This window comes from Taeniopygia guttata, chromosome 1 (genome assembly GCF_048771995.1).
Source record: "Taeniopygia guttata chromosome 1, bTaeGut7.mat, whole genome shotgun sequence".
Lineage (NCBI taxonomy): Eukaryota > Metazoa > Chordata > Aves > Passeriformes > Estrildidae > Taeniopygia > Taeniopygia guttata.
Genome location: NC_133024.1, coordinates 85,664,945 through 85,675,789, shown reverse-complemented (window position 1 = coordinate 85,675,789; position 10,845 = coordinate 85,664,945). Strand labels below are relative to the sequence as shown.

The 10,845-nt window shown below is 47.4% G+C and overlaps 1 protein-coding gene across 2 annotated transcripts in view; it reads left to right on the top strand.

Annotated features, from left to right (window-relative positions):
* Window positions 1-246: 246 nt before the first annotated feature.
* LONRF2 (LON peptidase N-terminal domain and ring finger 2) overlaps window positions 247-10,845 on the top strand; it is a 34,274-nt gene continuing 23,675 nt past the window's right edge. The window contains exon 1 of one of the 2 annotated variants that reach the window (XR_003961498.4): window positions 247-1,343. Coding sequence is in view for 1 of the 2 variants with exons in the window: in XM_072932628.1 (XP_072788729.1) it covers window positions 584-1,343 (760 nt within the window). In the remaining variant the exon portion in view is untranslated. The remainder of the gene's footprint in view (window positions 1,344-10,845) is intronic. The other variant, XM_072932628.1, reaches the window with a different exon arrangement.

The following is a 10,845-nucleotide window of genomic DNA, read 5'->3' as shown; positions in this document are numbered from 1 at the left end:
CGGGAGCCCCGGCGAGGAAGCGGTTAACGCCGGGCACCCGGATACGGGAAGGAAGAGGCTGAGCTCGGCAGGAGCCGCACGGCGGAAGCTCATCCGACCCCGCTCCCGCTGGGCGCCGCCGCCGCCGCCGGACCGGGCGCACGTGCGGGCGCGGCGGCGCAGGGGCACGTGCGGGACGGGCACGTGCGGCACCGGCACCGGCACCGGGCAGCGGCGGCCGGGCGGGCGGGCGGGCACGGAGGGAGGGGTGGAGGGAGGGAAGAGGCGCTCCCGCCGCGCCACCGCTGACCCCGGGGAGGGCGGGCGGTCTGCCGGCCTCGGGTGCTTTTACCCAGCCACTCGCCCCTTACATAAGCCGGGAGCCGGTCCGCCCCCCGTCATTCCCGTCGTCGTCCCCTGTTCCCCCTTCCCCCTCCCGGGAGCCGCCCCCCTGCTGCAGCGATGTGACACGCCCCCTCTCCATCCCTCCCTCCCTCCCTCCCTCCCTTCCGTCGCCGTCCCCTCCCAGGAAGAAGCCGGAGTCGGCAGCGCCGCGAGCCCAGCATGGAGTAGGGCGGCCCGGGGCCGGCGGCGCCGCGCGGGCATGGAGCTGGGCCCGGGGCCCTGCGCGCTGCCGCCCGCCGCCGGGGCCGGGGCGAGGGCGGCGGCGGCAGGGGGACCCTGCGCCGAGATGCTGCAGGTGGCGGAGGAGGCCTTCCGCGGCGGCAACTTCGAGCTGGCGGCCGAGATCTACGGCTCCGAGCTGGCGGGGCTGCCGCAGCCCGAGCGGGGCCTGTGCCTCCGTCGCGCTGATGCGTTGGCCAGGGCCGGCCGCATGGCCGAGGCGCTGGACGCCTACGGCGCGGCGGCGCGGCTGGCGCGGCTGCGGCCCGAGGAGCTGCGGGAGCTGGCGGAGAGCGTCGCCCTCAGCATCCGCGACAAGGAGCTGCGCCTCCCGCCCTGGGGGAGCGGCGCGGCCGGCGGCGGCGGGGCGGAGGGTGAGGGTCTGGGCGACCCGGCGTGCTGCCGCCCGCCCGAGCTGTTCGCCTGCCCGCTGTGCCGGCGGCTGCTGTGCGAGCCGGTGACCCTGCACTGCGGGCACACCCACTGCCGCCGCTGCGCCGAGCCCGGCGACTGCGGCCGCTGCCACCGCCCGCGCCGCCCGGCCGAGCCGAGCCCTGCCGCCGCCGCGCTGCCGCCGGCCGCCGGCCGCCCGCGGGTCAACGTGGTGCTGGGCAACCTGCTGCACAAGTGGTTCGGTGCCGAGAGCCGGGCGCGGCGGCTCCGCGCCGAGGGCGACGCGCTGCGGGAGCGCCAGGAGCTGCCGGCCGCCCTGGAGAAGTACAACCAGGCCCTGGAGATGGGTGAGTGGCGCCGGCGGGGAGGAGGAGGAGGGGGCGCGGCGGGGGCAGCGCTGCCCGCCGGCACCGGGCTGGCCCCCGCAGCCGGGCGGGGAGGGGGCGCGGCGGTGAGTGGTGGGAGAGGGCGCCTGGGGGAGGCTACGAGCGGGAATCCTGCCAGCGGGTCTCCTCACGCCCGCCCCCCGCTCCAGTGAATGGCTATTTTTGTTCCACTGGTATTTTTGTCCTTGCTCTGAAGGTGCTTGGCGTTTAGCTGTTCGCTGCCGATGACTCATTATGCAGTATTTCTAGAAAACCCGCTTTCCTATTTATGGGGAAGCCATCATTCAGTGTAGAATACGCAGTAGTGGTCGTGTTGAGCCGCGCCGCGGCTTCGTGGAAGGAGTGAGTATGTGGATCAGATTCATTCAGCTACATGCAGCTGCACCTTCAGCAAGATAAAAGCTTTGAAAACACCTAATGAGATATCAGTTGGTGTAAAGGCTCCGGAAATTTCCTTTATCTTGCACTGTGCAAAATACTCAAGATTATCTACATTTAGCCTTGGAGAGATGGTCCACTCTTGTGGACCAAGAGTGCTTTGAGCGTAGCCTCTTTGTTGACATGCAGGATTTCTGTGTGCAGGGTGTTCTCTGAAGAGCTTGGCTTTAAATAAAAATGCCTGCCTTCGTACTCTGCCAAACCGATGGCAGCCTTATATTATCAAAACTAGCTTGTTTTCAGGTTCTGCGCCGAATAGTAGGTGGATCCTTGTTCGCTCGGTTGTAGCCTTGTAGTAGTGGATGTGTGCGTGCGTGCGCCCGACTTGTTTGCCCTGCTAGCGGTGGGGGTGGTACCGCACCGTGGATGTCTGAGAGGCGTGGAGCCGGGAGAGCCGCGATCTCGGCAAATCCCCCGGGATCTGCCTCCCCTCCGGTCTCAGCGTGACGGATGTCTGGTTTAATCGAGGAGGAAGGGGGGAAAAAGCCTCCGTCGTTTTAACACTGACGAAATCCTGCGGGTAAATGTCTTTGAAAAACAAGTGTAGGGAAAACTGTGCCGCTCCTCTGTCAATGAGCTCCTTCCGTGCATTGACTAAAAATCGACTTCCTTGATCCTTGCTGTTACATGCAGGGATTCATGGCTCTGATTTCTTTACATTTCTTTTGCCGTGGAGAGAAAAAAATTTCACCGTTATTCCGTCCTTGACTCACTTTCATTTTTTTGCCACGATTTAATGACAGGCATTGGAGATAGCAGAGTTTGGGATGGCATAGCATAACATATTATCTCCTCACAGCTGATGCTGGCTGTGGAAACCATTCCTTCCACAGTTTCTTCCACTTTTCCAGCTAGATGTGACAAGTTTTCAATCCTAACTGTCTCTATAAAACTATTACGTAGTTCAGCTGAAGTAATCCCTATTAAAGTAGGGCAGGATGGAGCCCAAGAAGGAAGGTGAAGCAGAGGTAGAGGAGAGGCTTAATGTAGGTCACTGGTGGATATGGTCAGTTTTCAGTAGGGAAGCATCCTAATATTTTAGGTTCAGGGTCCTACTGCTGGGTAAAATAGCATCCCATCAATGAAATTAGTGCTTGAAGAGTTTTTTAGAGAACTGTTTCTCACTTTTGTCTCTGCTGCTTGCTGTATCTGCATGGGGGTGAAAGGAGAGGGAAGACTGGTGTGCTTCTGGTGTTGTCACACAGCACGTGTCTTTCTCCTTCCTGTCTCTGGAGCACAATCTCCAGCCATGGCTGTTGTGCATCAGAGCCTCAAGATAACTCCTTTGCAGTGTCCTTATTTCTGTCTTCAGTGATTTCCCAAGCAACCTGGGAGTCTGTTCAAAAACTCCTCACTCTGTCAGTAAACTTGCATTTTCTTCTTTTTAATAGAATTGTAATTGGAAATAATAAAGGGTATCTTGCTAGCTTTTGAAATCCAAAAGCCATGGGTTCACATGGTGTGACTTCCCTGTAGTGGATCTAAATTCCTGCTGATGAAGGGCATCATCTTTTTTGATGTTTTGTGCATGCTGTGCTGTTCCTCACAAATTGAACTGCTATGTATGAGCCTCATGTTCTTAAATTCCTGCCACATGTTCATCAGGTATTGCTTTTTGGCATGCTGGAGTTGCTTTTTTGTTTTCCAGGCAAGTATCATGGTAAATAAGGAAGAAAAACCCCACAGCTCTTTTCTAATTGTTCAGTATTTAAATGTTAGCATATGGGTGATTTAAATGCACAGGACAGCCCTAAGAGTCTCAGCAGATGCCTGAGAGCATTGTCCAAAAGCTTCCTGAGCTGCCAAGCTTGTGGCTATGACCATTTCCCTGGGGAGCCTGTTCCAGTGGCCAGCCACCCTCTGAGTGAAAAATCTTTTCCTAAAACTCAACCTAAACCTCCCCAGACTCAGCTTCAAGCTGTTTCGTCAGGTCCTGTCCCTGGTCACCAGAGAAAAGAGATCCATGCCTGGCCTTCCACTTCCCCTTGTAAGGAAGCTGTAAATTGTGATGTGTCCCCTCAGTTTCTTCTACTCCCAGCTGAACACCTCTGATATTAGAGAAGATAAATGCTTTTTACAACCTCCAAATGCTCGTGTATTGCACAAGCCTGTCAAGGGCCTGGGTATCATTAGAATTTCTTTTTTTAGTGACTGAAGGCACATGAGCACATTGATTATACAATTGTGATATAAAGTTAGGTGAAATTCCAGGTTTCTTGGCAGTGCACTTACTTCAGTAGGATTTTTTTACTGGTGTTTTTTGTGGAATACTTTCCTTCTTTATTTATTACAACTAGCTTTGTGTGATGCAATATTAAAGCAAGTTTTCCTATCACTTTGGTCGTTCTGATTGTGACCTTCTCCTGATTCACACTTTAGTTCTTGAGGTGCTTCAATTCTTGAATTACATTTCTGGTGTCATCTGGAATGTCTGGTACATATTTCAGGCCTGGGAAAAGATCTACATGCCATCAAGTTGTCAGCTTTTTCCAGTTGAACTAGTTAGTCTTACAAACTCATAGTCTTAGTGATTATGTTCATCTTTTGTTCTTAACTATCGCATCTACAGCAACAGTGCTGCTCCTGTGTTTACTCCTGTAGTCTGCTATGGATTCAGGTGTGGTTGAGTGGGGTTTTTAATTCTTAAGAAAATCATCTTTGCTATTTGATCCTTCCAGTTCTCTTGAGATGCGATCTGTGCTGTATTATACAAAGTCACTGCCTTTTTTTTTTCCTGCTCTAGACATTGTAATAGATCCTCCATTATTGTAAGGTATCTAATTACCACAGCTTCAAAGCAAGCATATGTCAAGCCGCTTGAAAGAAGGCATTTGTTTCCAGATGGTTCGTTTTTTGTGTCAAGCTTTATGCTGTTCAGCCATCATAATGTCAAATATTGTCCAAATGTTGCTCTCATGGCCATTACCCCAGCTTTCTGAATTTCATTTCTGTGGGGATCAGAGCTGGACTTCCTCTCTGACATCCCTTCTCTTCTAACCAGTCTTTTGGTTGTCTGGACTCCTAGGTTAATTAAACTGAGCTATATGATATATGTGTGCAGGATTGCTTTGTTTGTGGGGTTGTTTTGTTTATTTGGGTTTGGGGCCTCTTTGTGCAGTATGTGCTTTCTGCACCCTTTTTGCTTTCACCTGCTGCTCTCTTGCTGATGGTGCTTGGGAGGAGTACAGTCATTTCCTTATATCCAGGCATACAGACTCTTTAAGCTGTGTGCCTGAAGTTAAAGTAAGCTAGATTTCAGTGACAAATAAATGTATTTTGAGAATATGCTTTTGGGAGCGTGTTCTGGTTTTGGTTGGTTTTTTTGTTTTAATTTCTCCAGTTCTCAGTTACAGAAGCAACAAGTAGCTGTTGCTTCATTTGGAAGATTGTGAATAGAGCTTTTCCCAAGTATAGCTCTAAAAGAGATGAAGCTCTTGTTGGGATGAGGGTACATTCATTAGACAGCATGCATGTTACAGGTCTTGGGTGGTCTCTCAAGCCTGCCCATAGGGCTGTGGCTCTGCTGGGGAGGGCTGTGACCTTGTTGTGCCCACCTGACCCTAATCTTGAATGAGCTTCTTTGGGTGTGGAGGGGTGACCCTGCTTTGGCTCCTGTGGTGTGATGTGTGGTGGTTTTTTTTGCTTGCTGTGTGCTGTACAGTTGGGTCCCAGCCCACATCCTATCTGGCACACATCCTATCTGGATGCTGGCATTCAGGACACCTTGTTTCTGCATGAGACATGTTGGCTTTGGTGTGTAGTTACCCACTGCTGCAAAGTTTATCAGGCCCGAGAAGATCATTGTTTCTGGAGGGCTGTAAGAGCTCAGCAAACACTCAAAGGGGTTATGTTTACTTCTGGTGTGATGGACTTTTTCTGAGCAGAAGTATGTTTGTCCTGGGGCAGGGGGGGATGGAGCCGCTCACATTGCCCAGGATTTTTCATCCCTGCCAAGGGTTCCAGAATGAGCATATAGGAGATAAAGCTCAGCTGTATCATAGAGTTTTCAAAACACAGTGAAAGATTGAGGCCTTAGGAGGAAAGGGCTCCTTTGCACATACATCCATGTGGATCTTTGTTTCAAGTGATAAAGGATGGTATAGGAAAGGCCAAGGAGAGGAGGTGAGGTTTTTATCAAGCCCAAAGTAGTGTTAGAGGTAGCAGTGCTACAGGGCAAGCAAGGGGAATTCTGCTGTGTGGCTGCTGGGGATGCTCCATTTCTGGTCTCTTGGAGTGGAGAGCTGCTCACTGACCTCTGGCCCACGGGGTGGTGGTTGTGGTATAGCTAGAAACAAAACACAGAAGCTTTCTTGAGCTTTGGTGGAAAGAAGAGAATCTACCTCTCTTGGCCGGACCTTGGAGAACCCTCCCCTCTCATCCCAGTGGATGATCATCATAAATTGGTCTCATCCAAAAGAAAGCTAATTGTGGCCACTCAACACTAATTACTTCTGTGGTAAAGCAATTAATGGAAATTTATGTGATGCCTACCAAATTCTCTCTTTGTAAGAATTGAATTAAGGGGGTGAGGCAGGCCAGGAGGCAGTAGAAAAAAGACATAGAGGAAACTACAAACCTTCAGTGTGAGTTGATTCAAGAGCAGTTGCTGTAGATTTTCCTGCCAGGTAAATGTCAGATTGTGGGGTTGCACTCCTTCCTGGAGAACATAGCATAGGTAAACTTCAAGCCAAGCCATCTTGGAGTTAGACTGAGTGCTTGCAGCCATAAGATAGGTGTTGGCGAGTGCTTTGCCATGCCCCAGAAATAATTTGCTTGTGCATTTTTCTTCTATTTCTAAGTTGTTTCAGATAAGGGAGGGAAAGGATGATCAGAATTTCTTGGTGGACTGGTGGAACACCCTTCAGATGCTTTCCTACTGCAGCCCTGACTAGTGATGGATTTCTCTGTTAGTCCTGGGTTAAAATCAGAGTCCCAGTCTGTAAAGGGACTGAGCTGTCTTTATAGAGAGTTGTGCTTAAGTTTTTGTAGAGATGGCTGATGCCATTGTATGCATTTTATTAATTCTGTCACTTTCTAAGATTGTATCCTTGTTAATGGTGCACTTGCACCAAAGTCTCATTCAAAGAAAATTGCTAGAGAGCATCCATATGCACCTGTATGTGCACTACATATATTAGAACAATTTAATGGTCTCTTCTTTTGTATACCATTTCTACAAGGCTGCTATTAAAATGTAAGGTCATTTGTCTTTTCCTGATGTGGTAAAAAAGATGTTGGCCAAATCTTCCTTCCTCACAGGGTCTTGGGTACAGTTTCCTGTTTGCAGTAGTAAAGAAGTAAGTCTTTGATGTTGTACCCGCCATTTAGCAAAATGGTATATAGCTGTCATGACTCCTGCAACAGCAGCTGGTTCAGTATTTTTAATAATTTATCAGAAGAATATTTAATTTTTTACCTTCTAGTTGTAAGGTGACTTTAAGAGAAGAATGAGAGGTAGTGTTTCTGAAATTACCTGCTACAAAAAATAGCAGTTGCTTGCTGCTTAGAGGAGTTGTGCTAAAAAAGGAACTTTCCCATCCCTCTGTAAAATCGTGTCTTGGAATACGCTTAAAGTGTGTGTCCAAAACCTCTTCGCTCTGTTCTACATGGACAGAAAATGTGTAAAAGTAGGAGTCAAGGTTATCTGGAGACTGTTGCAGTAATCCCAGAGTTATTTTTAAACTTGAAATATTTTGCAGAGTTCTGCCACTCATTGCCTCCCCACCTTCTTCCCATCCCCCCCCCTTTACTGTGAATTAGTGCTTGAAAAAATAGTAGTAAATACTTAATGTATGTCACCACTGGAAACATGTCAAGTCATTTGGAGGAGAAGTTCATGTTACTCTTGGTTTGTACAGAGCTTGTGGTTGAGCGCTCCAGTCCTGTAGTTGGATCTCTGGAAGTTTTTGCCTGCTTGCAGAGGGTCTGCTGCAGGCAGAGGCATTGCCGAGCTTCAGGACCAGAGCCAAGATGGTCAGGAGGCTTATTCATCGCTGGCAAAGGGGAGAAGGCATCATGCTGTGCAGTAGACAGTCTTGCTGTGGGTTATTTGGTGTTTTTTAAAAAGTAATTAACATTGCTTCTGTGACTTAGCCCATCTTAAATGGTACAGAACTGTATTTTCCCCTCCCCCTTCATGTATGTAACCCAGGTGTAATTTCCTATAAATAATTTAACTACTTCAGCAGCTGTTGAGAATGAGCTATACCTACTTAAGAAAGTCTGAAGAATTTTTGAAGCCTCTTCAAACAGCATACTCTTTTTTCTTTGATTAATATAATAATGTCTTTTGCTTTTGAAAGAAGATGTTTATAGAACTGGCTTGTGCTTCCTTAGCTTAAAATTAGTAGGGTATTGCTGTACTCTTTTCTTGTTTGCAAATGTATTAAGGGACCTGCTTGTTTTGAGGACAGAAGAAGTGAGGTAGTAACAGAGAAACAAGAGGGTCCTTTTTTGCAGAAGTCAGAAATTATGAAACAAGCTTAAACTGGAGGAAGAGCTTACAGAGACCTGTTCTAGAAATGTAGCCTATGTAGTAATCATGTCAAAGAAGGCAACTATGTTGTCACTGGTAAAGTTGTTTTATGATAGAATATCTTGTTGCATATCTGTCTGTAAACTGATCTTGTTATATAAACTGTGATTGTGGGAGATCTACTTGGCTGGTCCCGCCTTGTCTGCAAAGTACAGCGGTGTCTTTGGAGTCTCCTTGCAATCAGGTTATTTTGCACCTAGCATAGATCCCTGTTTCTTTGGGAAGATCAGAACTTTTCCTTGGGTGCTTTGAGGATCTGGGGGGGGGGTTGACCCCTTGATGTTTTTTGTTTTGGTTTTGAATCTTGCTTGTTATATGGTACTTCAGTCAGTAGATGCCTTGATTTGGGGCAGTCTGTGTACTTGCTGTTTGAGAGGATAATTCCATTCTGACTGAGGCCTTGGTAGGAAACCTTTCTCAGCCTTGAACTAAATCCTGGGTGAATTTGTAAGCATTGAAAAATGACTCATGTTTGTGTACTTACTGCTCTTATACTGGTGGCAAGAGGCTTGGGGTACATCATGTGAAGCAGCCCAAATGTTCAAAGGGTAGAGTGGGAACTGAAAATATAGGGAGAGTGTGTTGCTTCATGCTATATTATCTGGAAAGAGTAGCAGGCATCTATCAGAGTGTTGAAATATTAGGATTTGCATAGGAGGGAGCAATGACCTCATATATCGTGCTTAGCTCTATGCTGGGATGTTCTTCAATTTGGGACTTTTGCTGCTGCTGCAATTCATGACATGGATTTGGGAAGAAGGTTATCACTGGCTTTGGAGTTGTGGACATGGAACCTAACCTACACTGTAGGTTAATGTAATTGGTAATACATTAATTTGTAATAATGTAATGTAATGGGCATGCTTCTTCCTCATGAGGCCAGAGCTACAGCACAAAAGCAAGGATGCAAAGTTAGCTGCTCTGGGTAGCATACAACTTCCCTTACGGTGTTTCTCCTGAGTAATAATGGGAACAGTGATTAGCTGTGCTTAGCAGTGATGACAGTCCAGCTTTAAATAACATGTGGAGCTTCCTAAGTGAGGACTTACTGAGCCTGAAATAAAACTGCTGAGAATCTAAAGCATTTTGTTCAGCACACTGCAAGAGCTGTGTTCTTAAGCCTGGACTTTTGTGCAGCAAAATACAGGGGCCGGAGAGAAATTAGTATCAATCTTAAAATTACATCTTCCTTAAAAACTGGTGGCACAGGCTTCAAGTGGAGGATGGTGGTGCCCTGTGCTCCTCACCCTCACTGCAGCCTATTTCAAGGGTACCTAAGGCCATACACTACTGTCTGCCAGTGTTGGTCCCTTGGTCCCCCAGGGAAAATGCGTGCAGAATCCTGTCACAACTGTGAGCCTCAGAAGTGCTGTGGGACGGTGCTGGGTTGCAAAAGTAGACTTCTGGAGAAGAACCATCTTTTATTGCATTCTCTGTGCACTAAAAGCTCTTGCACATTTCCTCTGGGGTCTTTGGTTACTCCACTTCAGGAAGATGCCAGTGATGTAAATGCAAGGAGGAAAAGCTATGGTTAATTGTTAATCCAATTAAGGTGGACTGATGATTTAGAAAACATGGGTTTGCTGATTGCAAGTAGTGGTCATGTTCATTGTCCCCCTGCATCAGGTTCGGGAAGCTGACCCTAGTTTTCATCTTTGCTGTGAAATGAAGTTTTATTTTAAAGTCCTAAATGTCTTTATTACTTCTGCTAACTATTTTATCTAAACTGCACCTTTCTCTTTGCCACCCCCTCTTTCCCTACCGAACAGCCCTGTGCATCCATTTTTTGTGTGTGGACTTGTCATGCTTACATGAAGTTGGAGATGAAAAGCTAATTTGCTATTCAGTTAATTACTAAAACTTGCTAATTTCTCACTGAAATGAAAATATATGTTTCATATTATTTTTCAAGCTTATTAAAGGCTTTCAATACTGAATTGTTCAGAACTAAATGCATAATGTAGCATAACAAGCCAAGTTTCTTTCTCTCTCCAAGCCAGAAATTTATTTAAAATGTGGGAGAAGTTTCTACTGAAATACTGTGCAGGCTGACTCTTACAAGCAAGAATGAAAAGTGTTTGCGATGACACTATTTCAGTTCTGCTCATGCTTTCAGGAAATATGCTTAGTATTGAAATAGGTTTGAATAAGATACAATTTTCTAGGAAGAATTGTCAGATAAGGAGAGTTAGAGAGTTCTAGCAACTTCAAACCTGTTCTTTCTGTTCTGAGTTCCTGGAAGAAATCACAGTATAGTTTATTACAACAAAACTTCTATCATAATCTACTATCAGTTGGGCAAATTCTCATAATTCCTCTAACTGCCTTCCAGACACAAGGAGATTTTGGGGAGCCCTGTTCTCCTATCAGCCTCTCAAACGCAGCAGAATAGTTTTTTAAAAAACTTGAATTCTTGGGCATATCTAGAAAAGTAATTTTGGGTGATAGCTTCTGCATAAGTGACAGCATAGTATAACAAACATGCAGATG